General features: G+C 54.3%; 4 protein-coding genes across 4 annotated transcripts; 2 read left to right on the top strand and 2 right to left on the bottom strand.

Moving 5' to 3' along the window:
* Nucleotides 1-402: 402 nt before the first annotated feature.
* Nucleotides 403-3,941, bottom strand: COL26b_014368 (uncharacterized protein; the record flags this gene model as incomplete). The annotated part of the gene is made up of 3 exons (XM_053186940.1): nt 403-3,167; nt 3,207-3,566; nt 3,848-3,941. The coding sequence occupies 3 exons, from the start codon at nt 3,939-3,941 to the stop codon at nt 403-405; spliced, it is 3,219 nt and encodes a 1,072-aa protein (XP_053029118.1).
* A 2,210-nt stretch (nt 3,942-6,151) lies between these two features.
* COL26b_014367 (uncharacterized protein) lies at nt 6,152-7,864 on the bottom strand (the record flags this gene model as incomplete). Its single annotated transcript, XM_053186939.1, has 2 exons — nt 6,152-7,679; nt 7,824-7,864. 2 exons carry the CDS (start codon nt 7,862-7,864, stop codon nt 6,152-6,154), a joined length of 1,569 nt encoding a protein of 522 aa, XP_053029117.1.
* A 3,778-nt stretch (nt 7,865-11,642) lies between these two features.
* COL26b_014366 (uncharacterized protein) lies at nt 11,643-12,322 on the top strand (the record flags this gene model as incomplete). Its single annotated transcript, XM_053186938.1, has 2 exons — nt 11,643-12,265; nt 12,313-12,322. 2 exons carry the CDS (start codon nt 11,643-11,645, stop codon nt 12,320-12,322), a joined length of 633 nt encoding a protein of 210 aa, XP_053029116.1.
* Nucleotides 12,323-12,806: 484 nt separating this feature from the next.
* Nucleotides 12,807-14,105, top strand: COL26b_014365 (uncharacterized protein; the record flags this gene model as incomplete). The annotated part of the gene is made up of 1 exon (XM_053186937.1): nt 12,807-14,105. The coding sequence occupies one exon, from the start codon at nt 12,807-12,809 to the stop codon at nt 14,103-14,105; it is 1,299 nt and encodes a 432-aa protein (XP_053029115.1).
* Nucleotides 14,106-16,733: the final 2,628 nt, after the last annotated feature.

The following is a 16,733-nucleotide window of genomic DNA, read 5'->3' as shown; positions in this document are numbered from 1 at the left end:
GGGGATGGATCCTAGCCGTCGCAGTCTTGATGGAACGACTGGACCGATAATCGTTAGTCTGCATGTGTCCAGAAATCGATTCCCTCTCGACGGTCTACTGAAAAATGAACCGTCTCCATGAAGAAGTAGTTAATTTATCTGGAACCCAAGTGCATCTTCTGGTTTGATATTCCCAGCGACGTTGGGGCCCTAGTCATAGTAGGGACGAAAGACACCGACCACGACAGAGACGATCGGAAATAATGCGTTATATCTAGGAAGCGATGAAGTCACAACAAATACAGGTCGTGTACGTCTGATTGATTCGTTGAGTTAATGATCTAAAGAGCAAGGTGTTGCAATTGGGCCCTTTCCATACATGCGAGTTCCTACTAATGTCCACTTCTCAATCATGACCTAAGACTACTGGTTGAATAGCCTCATGACCTCCCCCAGCAATCCACCCTCTCCGAACAGCGCGCTTCGCGTGTCTCTCATCAGAGCCGTGAGCTGGTCAAGGGGCTCCGTCATCGACTCCAGGTGATACACAAAGCTCTTGAGCGGCTGACCCTGTCGATCAATGCGGCCCGTCGCTTGATCGACATCGTTCACGTTTTTGGTGATGCCAAAGTGGACGCAGTAGTTGGCAACTTTCAATCCGTCGAGACCGGTGCCACAGAGAGCGTACGTGGTGATGAGAACCTTCGTGTGTGTCTTTGCGCTGTAGCTGCCACCGCTTCCGCCTTGATGCTCATGGAAGTCGCTGAACCAATCTACGATCTTCTGACGCTCGTCACCGGCGAGTCCGCTGTGAATGAAGGTTGACTGGAAGCGGGCGTCGTCCAGTTTCTCGAACCAGAGCTGAACAGCATACGCCAGAATGGGCCACTTGGCGAAGATGATGACGTTCTTGGGGCCCTGAAAGCCAGCCCAGTTCTCGCTATCGTCCGGATACGCCTGCGCATCGTTGTATGCCTCCGCGCAGATCCTGGCCAGCGTTCTGAGTCGGCTGCAATCAGCCAGGATGGTGTCGATGTTCTCCCAGATGCCAGGTGGCATGATTGACTTGTCCAAGTACTTGGATGGCATCGTCGTACCCTTGCCACGTCCGATCACTTTCACAATCCCATCCCATTTGGTCTCGACAGCCGGAGCGCCTGGCGTATCATCCGCCGCTCGAAGAAATCCTGGCATGTGGGTCGCGAGCTCCAACAGACGGACGTCTTTATTCTTGGTGATGATGCGGATGTCGCTGGTCGCGCGCGAGGCTGCACTTGCGTTGGGTTGTGATGCTCCTGCAGGTCCGTCTGAGGCTGTAGCACGCGCATCCTGGAGCTTCTTCACAACGGTACTGCCCACGGCTGCGATAAGGCCGTCCATGGGCGCCCGAAACTGGGTGTCGATGCGGCATTCGACCTTCTTCGTTGCCACCTCTTTCTTCTGCAATATGGGACGTCCGAAAAACAGGCTCGAGCTCGCCCGCCTGATGATGCATGCGAACATGTTAGCGTCGGCGAAATCTGGCATGAAAGCTTGGCTGACCGCATCGCTGGTCATTTGGCTGACGATCTTGAGCAGGCCAGCATGTTTGTCGTCAAGCTCCTTCAGCAGTTGCAGCAGAGCGCGACACGCGATGCCAGGTTTGTTGCGCAGAAGTGAGAAGATTAGTGCCAGGTCGACGAGGCCACTGGTGATCGGACTGCCGGTGGCCGCCAGCACCATGGGCGGGCGCAGTTGTCGCTGCAAAATCACCCAAAAAACTTTGGCCATGTTGGTTTCCAAACCGCGGACCTGATGTGCCTCATCCCACACCAAGAGGCCGAAGAAGTAGGTCCCGCCAATCGTGATGGTTACCTCCTTGCCGCCACGAATGGGCAGCGTAATCAGCTGAGTCCAAAGATTCCGCCATTGCGTGTCACGACTGACACGCTGTTGTCCGACCACGAGAAGAAGGCCCGTGGCGTCGTCCCCATCAGTGGACTTAGATGAAAGTTGCAGAGTCACTCCGGCCGCCTTTAGGAGATTCGAACCACCTTGCTCCCATTCTTTATACATCTTCGAGGATCGTGTCTTGGTCGGAAGCTCCGCCTGGAAGGTGGGAAGACAGACCGCCTGCGCGGCGTTCACTTGGTTGTCGTCTCCTTGCTTAGCCAGCCGCCAGTCGACGACACGTATAAAATTAAACGTCTCATCGTAGACCACATTTCCGTCGTGAGAACGGATCTCCAGATCGACGATCGGCTCGAAGTAGGCTTTGGCTTCCTTTAGGGTTTGACCAACAACCGAGCTCGGGGAGACCACCAGCGTAGCTCCGCGAGGGAACTTTTGGAGGAGCCTCGCGGTTAGACCACCTTTCTCGCACGCACACTGAATGCCGAAGGGCATGCCGCGCAAAGCGCACTTCTCTGAGTCGTTGTTGTGCGCCTCTGGATGGGCCATGTAGTGGTCTAGGCTGATGAAGCTAAGACGGCGGACAGCGATGAAGCCTTGGTAGGTGATCGTCTTGCCCACTCCCATGGGATGCGCAAGCAAGGCACCCAGATGGCCGTCGACAACAGCCTGCTCGACTGCCCTTCGGACGTCATCGAGCTGATAGGGCCTCAAGGCGCGCTTCGTACCGGGGAGTTGACGGCAATGTTTCGCTTTCGTGGTGACGTGCTTCTTGTCGTGGCCGAAGAACTCGCACGTCTTGCACCAAGACGTATCGTTGTCAGCCGAGTTGAACAGATCCTCTACGCCACCTTGATCGGGCGTATGCTCGACCTGGAGGGCCTTGAGGAAGACAACGTCGTCGTCCTTCGCCCTGCTCGAAGGGGGTGCAGGTGTGGTCTCGGTGGCTCCGTCAGTCTTGGGCTTCTGCGACGAAATGAACATCTCCTGGTGTGGTTTGAGGGGCTCGTCCACAATCTCGGTTTCCTCGGACTGCGCTTGAGCATCGTCATCAGTACTGCGCAACCGGTCGGCGACGATGACTTTGGCCGCCTGCTCTGTTTGCTGAGGTTCGTCGGGCAGATCACGGACGTCAGAGGGAACAAGAGGCGGTTGAATGTCATGCCCAGACTGCTGTGCCTGCTCAGCGGGCCCCAGAAGATGCTGATCGATCGTGTTGCCCAGGTCGGTTTCACCAGGTACTAGCAGCTGTTGATCAACTCCGTTCTCCTGCTCTTCATCGAACTGCCCTGACGGCTCTGGGAACCGTCGCCGAATCTCCTAGAATACAGCAACACGGCGAGCCTCGGCCTTGTTGTGAACATAGAGCTCGCATTGAGCCATCATGTTGTCCAGTGCGATTCTCCACTGCCCGTCATGCTCGATGCGGCCGGTCCAAAGCGTCATATTGCCGAACAAGAGACGTGCATTCAGAACCTCATGCACGGGATCATACCGGACTCGATCGGAGCACAGGATCTCCCAGAACTTGGGCCAGTCGAAATCGGAGGTGAGCCGGTGGGAGGTGCAAACGCTTCGGGGGCCGGCGCTATCACGAAGCAACCATTCGATCATATCCTCGTACAGGACGCTGTCGCGCTGGACATAAAAGCGTCCCAGAATGAGGGGATCGTCGCGGAGACTAGAACGCTCAGGAGCTGAGCGGGCAAGTGCGTTGTTATTGTTGCGGGGATGAGCGGGCAAGCGCAAGGTCGGGCGTGTCGAGGAGCGGTTCGGGCTTTGGGGGAATGGATTGGCTGAGGCAGCGACAAGAGGAAGGGAGCTGCCTCCAGAGACAGAGTACGGCGATGGAATCCTGGTTCTCTTGCTTGCGCGGTCGGCCGACTAAGCCGCGGGGCGCTTGGTGGCAAGATCATGCTGTTCATCTGGGGACATGTCAGCAAACTCTCGCGGTATATTGCAGTTTGTGTCGCGGTACCTTCCGAGCTAGACAGCGACATGAGTAGCGAAGATTCCGGAGAGCTCGACGTCGCGGACGAGGAGGAGGATGAGGAGTACTTGCCCTCAGGCATAGTTAAAATGCCTGTGGAAAATGCTTCGAGGCGATATGGAGTATTGAGAAAGGGCAGGAGAGAAGCGACGGCGAAGTTGGTCTTTTCGCAAGTCGTGAAGAGAGGTGGGTAGTAGAGATAAAAAAGGAAACAGAACTGGAAGGGGGCAAGGTGGGGGGTTTTTGGGACAAACGACCCACATTTACCTCACGTCACAGGCGTCAACGATTGGTCGGGTGCCGAAAATGGCCTGCGCGACTTCGTCGTCGCTGCCACGCGCTCTCTTCCCCGTCTGAGTCGACCACGACCAAGCGCGCAAATAAAAATACACTGTCAGGTCTTTGCAGGCCAGGTAAACCAGGCCAGCCATTCAGCAGTTGAATCAGAGCCTTGTGTGGGCCGCCGATCTCCGCGATTCCAGCGCCAACCTCGAAGGTGGGGAAGCGGGCATTGGCCCGGACGAGGAGCATCCCTGTCGTACAGCCAGCAGGCCGGTGTAGTGCGCCGAGCAATTGTACGGCCTGAATCTGGCAATGAACAAACTCATAAGTCACCGACAGGGTGCGCAACATGGACAAGGGGGCGAGAGACGGAAGAGACACACTCACGTACGCCAGGTGCAATCTGCATTTTCATTGGCCGTTGGTGAAGCCGCAGCCGGAGATGAAGCTTCGCAGTGGCTGCTGCGCTGAAGGTGTGCCTTGGCCAATGCGAGTAGGGTTGCGCTGGTGAGACGAGCTTCCGTACAGAATCCTGGCCGGTGAAGCCAAGCCTTGATCAGGGCCGGAGATGTGTACTGGAGTGTCCTTCCTCGACCGAACGAATCTCGGGCATAAATGGTGTTGGTAGTTTGCTGGGGTCTCTCGCAACGCCGGGGCGCGGATGAGGTGGTCTATCCCTCGCCGCCTCATGCCTGTGTAACGTAGCAAGGCCCGGATGCGTCCCAAAGAAGAGCTCCAAGAGGATACTACGCCCGTATACAGCAAACGGTACCTCCGCGTACGATCGCTTCACATACAGACGCTCTCCAGCCTACGAGCCTGCCGATTATGCGGAGACGTCGAGAAGCAGAATGGGTCCAGCTGTTGCGAGGCTGCTTTTGGACCTCGACAGGGGCTTTTGACGGGCGTGGTCATTCGAGAATCCAGCCATGTCGGATGTGGAAAAGTACCCTGCCTGCCGGCGTCTCACCCCTCTCTCCTGGGCATGGGGAAGCTGGGTTTGGCCCGCGATGCTACCCAGGCGTTAAGCAGGACCACTATCATGGGCCCGCCTGCCCAAACCCATGGCCCCGGCGTGCTGCACGCGCGACTGAAATACAACCTCATATCAATCTCTAAATAGGCCTCGGGCTATATGTACACCGCACCCCCTGAATGTAGATTGGTGACCTCCCCATTGCCCCATAATTTACGACATCAAGCGAGCTAACATACGGCGTGGACAACTGTTACATACAGTAGTGCTAAACTCTGGCTGACAGTACCCTTGAACACCACCCCACCAATGCTGCCACGGCCAAGCGACGACCGGGAACCGGCTCACTTCCGTCTCACAGTGTGAACCCTGGGCGTCAGAGCCGGTCAACATTCGCCGCGATCTGAAGAGCCAACATGCGTCGTAGACGAAAATATGCGCGAATGATACCGTCGTTGGTTTCCTCTGCTAATTGTAAGGTCAATCGGATTATCTCGACTGCTGCCTTACCTCCTGTTTAGCCCGTCTGCTCGACTTGTCGGTATCCTTGGCCGACCATAACGGGTTCCTGCTCAAACGGTTGCGAGCGTGGCTGGTGGATGTTACGAATGCGGTCACTTGTTCGACTTCCCTCACTGCCTCGTCGCAAAGTGCCGACTGGCAGCCCGTAACATCTTGGACCCAAGCGTCACAGTACTGTTCAGCCCAATAATCAACACGGGATGCGATGCATCCATTCCATTAACGATTGGTTCGGCAGCAGCAAACGTTGTTGCGATTGAATGGACACCTTCCATTGTTTCTCGATTTGCTTACATTCATACTTCTCATCGAGTGCCCCCTCAAATCATCGCTTGCCCCCCTCAATATCCCAGTCTGCCAAGCTGACACCATCTCCGCGCAGCCCTTCTTCTCTCCGAATGAAAATTGTTTCATGTCGGGTTGAGATCATTTCTGCAACCACCTAAAGAATTCGAGCCGTTTGGACATGCCATTCATATATAGCGCTCAACACACCAGGAAAACCTTGGTCACTAAGCAGCCAAAGTGGGGGCATTCTCCTCACCCCAGGCCCTGAGCTCCTCCAAACGTTCCTTGATCTTTGCTAGGTCCCCCATCACCACCGCTGTGAGTGAGGCAACACTCTCCCGAATCCTGTCCCTGCGGCTTTCAAGACCTGATAAATTCATAAGTCGGGCACGTAGCTTCTGCGTCACCGACGTGTCGCTGATTCGGCAGCTTTCTAGTTCTTCCAGTGCGGTTCGACAATGGAGCACCTCTTTCCCCACCTCATCTACTTCGTCCAGGTCGCCGTCAGACGGCGGAGAGACAGCAAGCAGGGGGCGCCATTGCTGGGTTCCAGCACGGGACAGAAACTGCAGTAGATCCCGCATACCTTTCAGTTCAGCTGCGACCTGCAGTCCGTCTGACCACACCTTGTTGTGCTGAGTTCTCATGACCCGGGCGACGTCTTCCATGTATGTCGCTTGCTGCTTGTGCCAGAGATGGTAGTCAGCCAGGGTTATGATCGGCGGCAGCGCGGGTGGTATCACGATGCTCTGCGTCGAAACGAGCGGCGCCTGCAGCTTGATGTCAGACAGAAATGAATCATGATGCGCTCCACTGGCCAGGGCAGCGAGAATAGGTCGCCAAATTCCGTAGTCGGTCATGGCGGGGATCTGTTGACCACTGATGATGTGAAGGGCGTTGACCATCACCGCAACACCGCTGTCAGCGTCGTTCGTCTGCTCTGCGCACTGGTGAAAGGTAACATCAGCATCACGGCGGGAATGTGGCGACAGGTGCCCCAGCCTCCTCCTGATGGCGCCTTTATCCGTAAAGGCTGGTTTCGAGTCGAAGATAGTGACCACGTTCTCGGATATGACGGCAAGTATCCAGTGGGTGTGATTATTGAGGTTTGTGGGAGCCAGCGTAATAGTACCGGCGTTTGCTGCTAGGTCGTGATCAAGCTCCTGCGGTGGTTCTTGTCCGTTAAGCAGCAGTGGATGAAGGACTCGCACAGAGAGCGGGCACAGGGCGGCTGCCGCTTTAATGACCTGGTAAATCATCCCCTCTTTGACATGCTGGTCAAGTGCAAGGCGTTCCAAGTCGAACCCGCCATGCGATGTCTGCGGTGGCGTAGCTAGCCGTGAACGCTTGGGAATCACAGGCAGGGGGGATCCCGATCGCTTTTCCATGCTGGCCATGCTGGCCAAAGGACCAGCGCCCGCATGAGCAGACGGAGAGAAGTCGCCAGCAACATGACGCTCGATAGTATTAGACGACTCATTAGCCCCGATGGCGAACTCTGGAGCAGGACTTGTGGCAGGTACAGCCGACGATCTTTGCGACCGGGACATGCGCTCTGGCAACTCTGCTTGCACGACAATCGTTGAGCCGGCCGCAGATGCGGGAGAAGGCTGATGTTTGTCGGTTTCGAGATAGGTATCAGGTCTGATCCTATTGTCAAGATTGTTGAAAGTTGGTGTCTGGCCTGTCTGACCCCTGCCGTTCTCCGAACTAAAGACCCCGTAACCGGCGAAATGACCGATGGGCAGCACCCTAACTGGGGTGGGCTGCGATAGGGTGGCATTGATGTCTGACGGAGATGCTGCTAGCTGGCGGTTCAGCTGGGAAGCATTCTCGGGCCCAGTCTATTCCAGAAGTCAGGTCTTGGGAACACAAGTGGGGGCCATTGGGGCTTACTGGAGCGGGTACGTCTTCAGGTTGACCTCTAGCCACCCCATCCTGTGTGTCGTGATCTCCGTGTGAGGGGAGTCGTCTCCAGATATCGCTCAAAGCTCTGGTGGTGTATCGTACACCTCGTAGCTCTCCGTCCAATGCCCACAGGCTGGTAGGCGACCTCCCCTCGTTCAAAGCCCACCGAACCAACTTGCGAATGGTGACAAGAGCATCATGGGAGATGTGATCAATATCGACGTCATCAGGCAACTAGCCTCGTCCGCCGCACAAGCCATCGAGTTCCCCATGTAGCATCAGCCGTTCATGTGGTCTTCCTGGCACACGTGGTGGCATTGTGCGCTCTTGGCTGTCAGTCGAATGCAGATTCTGAGCTGTGGCAGAACGAAGATCCGTCGTCCGTCTGAGACTGCGAAGGAAAGCGCGAAGTCAGCAAGGTGATCGAACCGGAAATAGACGGGAAGACAGACTAGGTTCGTGTGTGTGCGTGTGTGGCGGGTGCCCTGAGAGCCCGAATCTTATGCTGGCCGACGGATCGTGGGTGGACATGCGATGTTTCCTTGGTTCCATGGGTGGGAGAGCAGGTGGCCGTACAATAGTCCAGAATTTCGCTATGCCTGAGGCACCACGGGGGGAGGGGTTAAGGTTTGCCTGTCATTATGTAATCACCAACCCAACAAGCCATCGGCCGATACAACGGCTGCGTCACCGTTGAATTCATGTAGTAGCTGCGATTCTTCATCGCACTTTCCCTATCCGTGACCACTCCAACCGCATGTCGTTGGAGACGTTGGTGACCCACGGTGCACAGTTGCCTGGCGCCGTTGGGCACTGTGCACTTGGAACTCTGTGGGAGGCCGCGGCGCGTCGCACCTAGTATGCAAGCCAGAACGGGCTCACGTTCGGGGCGGCCCCGGCGGCGGTGGCCTGCCGAGGCGTGTTCCTCGCGCCACGCCAGGTCGACTACTGCATTTGTATCTGCGATCCTGACGTCCAGAGTATTGCCCGCAACTTGTCCCCACCGATAACTTGCCTCGCCTGGGCAACGGCTAGATGATGGTCCCTTGTCATCTGCCGCATCCGAGTCTAGCACGAGCACCAACAACACGGCGTCGTCACGCAGGAAGAAGAAAAGAGCTCAGTCCCTCCCGCAGTCCGTCAACCACACAGAGTTTGCGTGTCTCTATACCAGCCCAATCACCGTGAGCATCGAGACTGAGAAGCCCGGCGGCTCCGAAGATGAGGCCAAGGCTCAACTCCGGTTTGGGGGTCAGCCCAATTCATCCACCTCCAGCAGCTACTCGGAACGCAGACCATTGGTATCAGTCTACCGCTGCGTTATATCTCCGGTTCCATTTGGTAGCTTTGTTTGCTGTGAACAAGCCTAATCGCGTTGTACGTCAACCTCCCGGAAACCCCCACCCCGCCTTGCGTTACCTTTCTTAACACCCAAACAGCATGCTGATGGGATTCCTCGCAGGAGCTCCTACACGCACATCGATTCGAAGGCACGCACACCATCATGGGTGGCTCCCAGATCTTCGCTCTTCTTCGTGCGCTGCGAATATGGAGCGAGACGGTGTTTCGAGACCGGTTCCTGAGCGCGTTCGTGCGCGACTAGCCGTGGCCATGGTAGAGCAGACGTCTCTCCCCGGGATACCAACGCATGGAAATGTGGCGCAACGTCGTGGAAACCGACACAATAGTCGGTAATGGCGAACAACTATTCAGAGCCATGACGACGTCCACGCACAACGGCGAAGTCGAGGCAGTACAGTACCTTCTACCCTAAACGTCACACGTTCCAGACCGTGCCGTGACTAACGAAGAGTTTACCGGTTCCACCGTTCCCACAGACTTGCTCCGAATGAAAGAACCTCTCTTGCTCCGATGGCAAGGCCCCAGCCCACGCGCGGGCTCGCCTATACGACTGGAATCCCTAACCACCAAGCTCCTGGGCTGGCGGATCGAAGGGGTCTTGACTCTTGTGCGGTCTCGCGCCGGAGGCCGAGCCCGAGATATTCAGCATTCCTCGATTTGGGGAGATGATCAAACATGATGGTTGGGAGCTAGGATACAATCACTTCAACACATCAACTGAAGCAGGCCTGCGAGGTCCCGTGCTTTTTACACTCGAAACAATTCATCTCATCAGCATGCTTTTGAAAAGAGCGCACCAGCTTGGGTTCCAGGCTGTGACAGGCTGGCAGAATTGGAATCGGTTCACGTCCAATCAGGCTATAGTATGTCGCGCGTTGTCCAGCCATGGTGCGCACATTCCGTTAGACAGCGGCTGAACTCCTCGCTCGAAGACTCAACGGATACAACCTACGTTCTGGGTCGCAAGGGACGGAACCAGCGAATATATTCTGTCTCTTGTGATAGAATCGATATCGACAGTTGCGCCTGCAGTCTTGAGGGTGCTGAGGAGAGAGGATAGCTCCCAATGTTGATCAGATGTGGCATGTGTTGGAACCCATCGAATTTTCTTTAATAGTAGTATTATGCCCCAGGTTCTACACATAGTATGATCTGGTCAAATGGGTAAACCACTAGCAGCTGGCGAATGCTTCGCGATAGCCTATGGTTGGGTGGTTGAATGATTGAATGAACCTCGTCCACGTGAAGCATTATCATGCATTGATTACGTGTAGAGCTTTGTATTATCTGTTGCGAACCACACCCTTGTAGAATATTGTTCTGATTGGGATGCGAAGTGGGGTTTTGGGGCTCTTTGATAAAAGCCCATAATGCTTCTGGTCCGCCAGGCTTTTTGGTGTCTGCTGTGCGTTGCTACAGTAGGGGCAAGCCTTAGAGATTGCTATTAGGATGCACTGTGCTTCGGGGGAGGCTGTGGAATAGTTAATGTTGGGTTCAAATTATGTAAAAGGTGACTACGCGGCAAAGTCCCTCCGCTTAATTATCACACATTTTCTGTTGCAAGGCATGTCCTGGGCACTGTGCGTTGCTTTGTTACTTTTCTGGCTTCTGCCACGGTGCCTCCAGTGGCCTGTGCTTGGCTGGCTGGGCTCTCCTCACTGACGAACCTGGGAGGGTGTGCCAGGGGTGGTGGTGGTGGTGGTGGATCGCACCGTCAAAGACATGCCAGAACCAAAATCAACAACCCAACCCCTGTGTAAGAAAGGACTAACTTTGAGTTTGGTTCATGTCCACTGCATCCATCTATCCTTAACACTGATGTGACTTCATCTGTGCTGCAACTGCCTGCTAGTCAGTTAGCTCTGTTATTGCATTGGGAGGGCCCCGCTCCGCTGGCTGCAATTGCTAGCTGCAGGTGGTGTCACCCTCCTTATAAAGGTGGGCTACTTCCCCCCTTGTCTCGTCTTCTTTTGTTCTCATGACACTGGTGATGCATATGTATCGCTTACATACAGTCATGAGCATAAATTTCTTCCTCTTTGGAACACTTCGATTCTCTTGACTTGCCCCACACAGGGCCGTACCTGATGGGCTAGCACTGTGTACAGCCTATGGATGGATTTTCAATTGAGGGTGTCCCCTGCCCAAAGCCAGAGATGGACATAATCAAGTACACCCCGGAGGTGAGATATCACCCGCACTGTAATGAGTTACATTGACTCCAAACATTTTGTTTGTAGACAGGCAACCACAACCAGCGATAGACGTTTGAAACAGACGTAACAGCAGGTTCTGGCTCTCCTGAATATGTGAATATGGAAGGCTTGTGCATAAAGAGGAAGCTACATGTGCGCTATACATACCATCTCGCTTACACACGAACATCTCTTCCGTCACCCTCAACCAACAACAGCTACTTCAGACAACACAAGAGTGGCCGCCACCATGGACCCCTATGTCTGCTGGGTTGGTAAGCAACTGGAGCAATTTGAACCCTTATGGGATGCCGCATACAAATTCCGAGGCGCTTTCAGGCTTATTGGGAACCCTAGCGATATCATAGACTCGCTTTCGCACCTGAATCTCTCGGCACGTCTCGAAAGATTATCGTGCGTGAAGAACCTCCGAGTTTTGGAGAAAGCGACAGGCAAGAAAATCGATTGGACAACCCTGGAGCAGTGGATCAAGGGTGCCCAGGACCACGTACACAGAGAACTCGAAGCGACAGCCAGGCTATGCAAGCTGCTCAAGATTGACGTGACCGATTTGGGGCTAGACGATGCCTACACTAAAATCGAGGAGCATCCACTTCAGCGTTCATATGCTCGCGCCTTCGGCCCAAACTGGCAAACAAGATTGTCCGAAATCGACCGCACCTACGGCCCCGGCACCACCTCAACTACAAGGATTCTCATGGACAGGGGACAGTTCGAGCAGGCCATTTCCTCTCGCCAAGAGATAGTTCAGCAGAACCTTGACAAACTCAAAGAGAAGCAGGAGCACCTTCCCGCTTTTAGAAAGAGCTGGTTGGAGTTGGAGACAGGTGCCAGGATGAAAATCCTGCAGCAGTATGGGCTTCCCCAGAACCCAAACGCTGACATTTATGCCTACTTAGAGGGGGCTGACGTTCGTTGTACTTGTCCGGCACTCAACTGCATTGACCTCTCGGAGAATGATACTCTGCCATCGTTGCTCGAGACGCGGTGCCGATTCCCGCCGCAACGTTTCCGTCGCTCAGGCGGCCGTCACCATCTGCTCAGCGTCTGGGCAGGTCGTAAAGCTCCCATCGTGGTGAAAGGCGTATCGTACTTGGAATTTGACGACAGATCCTCCGACGCAGCGGGGGAACTTCGGTTTTACGGCGGTGCTGTATCCCAGGTCGCAGAGTACGAAACACCGGTGCAAACCAGCTCGAAGCTAGTTAATCCTAACTCTCTGTTCTGGCAGCTGCAAGGACAAACAGAGATATACCGGTTCCTGGGCAGCTTTTCAAACACAATCCCCGGCACGACAAAAAACGAGGCGGGGACGTTCATCCAAGATAGCGATCTAGGTGTGGAAGGAAGCCCACCCATCGCGCGTACTTCCTTTCCAAAACACAAAAACGACATGAATATCAACCTGGACGGTTTGCGAGAGATGATTAGAACATCACTCGACGAAGCAAGGGACGATCTGTGGCAGCTTCGTCAAGACCCAGCCTCTTGGCATGGCGGCTTAAAGAGAATGGCTCAAGGCAGCGGCTCAAAGGAGCTTCTGACAACCCTCTTCAGCCGCGTCGACACCTTCGCCAACTTGGACCAGCTAATAGGAGCTTCTATCCAACAGGTTGAGAGTCCTCTATTGACCGAGGCGGACGAAGACACCATGAAGATTGCAGCATCCCTTGACTGCGCTCTTTCTGCCGCGTTCGAGGAGAGGTTGGCCCATTTTCGATGGATCATGCCACCGCCAGCGGGCTCACTCACCAAAGTTGGCCACCAGCTGTTGGAACTGATCAGGGAGAACGATCCGATTCTTCGTCGTATGGGGTTCTCGGCGGTGATGAGAACCATCGATCGAGAAGTCGTAGGAGGCAGGTCCTTCCCTGTGGCCGTCTCACAGATCCTCAGCGACCTGCACGTCTTGGCTGTCTGCCTCGAAGAGACTGAGAGCCATCATCCATCGATCTCTGACTGGGTGGAATACTTTCAGATGTCCAACTCCTTTTACGTGGAGCAGACTGGCAGACTGCGGCCCTGGAAGGAGATCCTCGAGGAGGCGGTTAAAGCGATGGAGGATGCCGGCGAGTACAATTTTGCGGGAGGACACCAGGGCTTTTGGCGAAGACTGGACCAGCAGATGGGAAAGGTATCGCGGAACAACGACGCTCTTGAAGGTGTATTCCGCGAGATAAAACGAGAAATGCCCCTTAGGCCTGAACAGCAGTCTGCACCGGAAGCTGCGACGGAGCCCATGGTCTCAGTCTTCAGCACGGCACCTAAGACGGCAGCCACGGCGACCCAACTCAAACGAACGCGTCAGCGACGGGGAAAAGACCAGACCCAAAACCCCGATCGACCGGCCGAGCAGTCGATCCAACGGCCATCATGCAGCTCGTCTCCGAGTCGCTTGCCGTGTGTCGAGCTTCCAAAATCGGACTTTTGGCTGTCGCTGCGGAACGGCACCCGGCAGACCTTCGCCTGGGACGACTTTCGCAAAGCCATGTGCAGCATCAGATGCAGCATGAAGCCGATAGGGGGTTCGGCGTTTCGCTTCGTCCGCCGTGACTCCGAGGGCGGACGAATCTTTTCCATCGTATATCACAAGCCACACGGCGAGTCCGGCGAGACAACTCTCAACCTGGGCCAAGCCCGACGATCTTGGCTCATGAGGCTTGAAAGTTGCGTCAATCTTGACTGGGCCTGAATGCATGTCTTGCTTACTGTCACGGGCTAGAGCCCGGATTGATATCTCCGGCTTCGCCGGAGCAGTTACCGAGATCCGGCTCCGTTGGACCCACTATTCTACCGCAGTACGCCGCCTAACCCGGCCTGCTTCACCGCTGTTAGGTGCCTACCCTTGTAAAGTCCTTTCTTCCTTCTTCAGCTTAGAATAGTCAATCGACGGCACCTCTACGTTGAACAAGCCTAGGGGCCAGCCCCTTACATTGATGAGGTGTTCAGTGTCCGTTACCAGGTCGTTGAGATTCCACTCAGGCACGAGCTGATGGATCGATCCAAGAGATACATCTGAGGCTCGATTTGGGGTACTTCGGCCGCGTCCAATAGCGAGGAGACACTTCACTCGTTGATTTCTACTCAGAAAACGCCAAGTAGCTTTGATAGTGTCGGAATGTCGGCGCCATCGGTGAGCGAGGTCGGACTGGGTATCTCGTAGATGCTGAGCAAAAAAGGGTCTCGAGTACGCAGAGGAACTCGCCCTGTTACTGAAAGCATACCTGTCTTGCGATATGGCTGAGAAGGTGATGTTAGATCATCAAACTTGTGATGGGGAATATGTTGAGGAGCAAGTTGTTTGGTGACGTCTTGCAAACGGAAGGAAGGGCAGATGGAAAAGGATATCTGCGAGAAGATTCTGGACAGCAAAGAGTTTTTTTCGGTTGGTTCTGGCAAACAAACAAAGCTGCACGTGATACACATAGGTGAAGGCGAATGGGACGGGTAGCTGCATAGTGAATTTGGCAGGAGCATGAGTTGATGCTAACCCACTTTCACTCCTTCCCTCAGCAATCCATTGTTTGGGTTAGCTGAACAACTGAAGAGCTGCTACCTTTCCTGTGATTGGCCACACTTATGACTCGTCTCCATAGGTGCCTTGGACGGAAGAAAGACCACCGGATTGTAAAAGCACGTCATGAATCCTCTGACTGGCAAAACCATCCTAGGAATACCTATCTCTTCGATTCTAGCACTTTTCTTACATGATTGTAACATTTGAACCTGGAGATGACCGCTGACATAACCCTAAACGACCATTTGGTTTGAAGATCTTCACCTCAACGTTTAAATCTGCGATGTCAAGATTACCAACATCAAGATATTCAGTGATTTGTTCCTGTTCACGCGCCTCTGGAAAGTTTTGTTGCTTAACTCTCCCAGGCCTCTACTTCCCCCCTAGCCTTGACTCTTCCAGGTCCGATGCAATGCAACTAGCAAGTAAACTATTCTGCCGCTCATACCCGCCAAAAACCCAATGCTGACCTTGTAGGCCATGGAATGACATTGACCATTGGTTGGGGCCACGATCTCTGCACCCCCGCAGCCCGCATGACGGGCGAGCAACTGATTGGAAAGCCCCTTGACAAGTTGACAGCTAACATGGTCCAGACGTGGCGAAAGTGATGGAGAGGTTCGTTGGGTTCAGGCCTCTGTAAGTCGTACTTTATGGAACAGTGAATTGAGTATACTGGTTGATCATGCACTCCTTTAATGCAGGTTCATGGGGGGCCTACATCGCCAGCATCATAGATTCTTCGCTGAACACGAAGCCGTCCAGTTGCGCCGTTGCTCGGAGTTGTTTCGTGGAATCCCTTGGCCAGTGGATGGCGGATTCGGGCGTAAAGAAGACGAGCGGTGTCGGCCCCGGAGACCGGGCGCCACTCAGTATTACACGGCGTCCGCATCGCCTGGCAGCATTCTAGGTATCAATTTGCCCTGGAACTGCGCTCGTCCTTAATGCGGGGTAAATATGGAGAACCCGCCCCTCGGTGAAATCTCGCTATCGGTGCTCACAACCGGGACACCCGACCCCATGCTTAGTACAGGGTTACTTCCCTCATCTAAGCATAAGAAAGAGCATTTCAGGTTTTCCCTTCTCCCACTTTAAAAGCCCTTGCTCTATTGCCGACGATAACAAAGATATTATTACGCCGACTCTCCCTAAAAAGATCTCTTCTCTAGCCTTTGACAGGCTTGCTGCAGCCGGAACCTGATCTTGCGATGGTGCCCTCCGACGAGAACAATCAGTTTTCTGCACTGCGTGCTCGGCGGAATAGAAGAGTCCCTTACGTCAATCAAGCATGGTAAAGCCTACTTTGCCCTCGTCTACAAATTGAGATTTCTCTAAGTTGTTCGCAAGTATCGAATGCAAGCGAAAGAAAATCAAGTGCGACGGTGTCAGCCCCTGTGCGTCGTGTACGCGGAAATCAGTTCCATGTCAATATCATCCGCAGCGTCGAGTCCTAGCCACTCTAAAACCCAGTGCAAAGTTAGTTATTAGGCCCCTTCAAGTCTATCATCATGTTCTACATGAGGTTCATCAATCAAGACCCCCATTCGTTCACCTTTCTACCATAAGGCCAAGATGGCTGACGAGAATGAAGAACCGCGGATTCAGCCAGGACTTCTTATTCTTCCCCTCAACATGAAGGTTCACTGGATGTTTCAAAACCTGCCCCTAGGTATTATTCGCAGGCGATTCTAGTAAAATCGGCCATACAAATGGCGGAAGGTGGTCCGGGCGTTGGAGCAGAATCGGTTGGACTCGGGACGGAGCTGTAATTGGGTGGTGTTTAACCCCAAGTGGAGACTCTAG

The sequence above is a fragment of the Colletotrichum chrysophilum genome, assembly GCF_026319265.1.
Source record: "Colletotrichum chrysophilum strain AFK26 chromosome Unknown scaffold_350, whole genome shotgun sequence".
Classification (NCBI taxonomy): Eukaryota; Fungi; Ascomycota; class Sordariomycetes; order Glomerellales; family Glomerellaceae; genus Colletotrichum; species Colletotrichum chrysophilum.
Note: the sequence above shows the minus strand (reverse complement) of the source record. Positions and strands in the feature narration are given on the sequence as shown.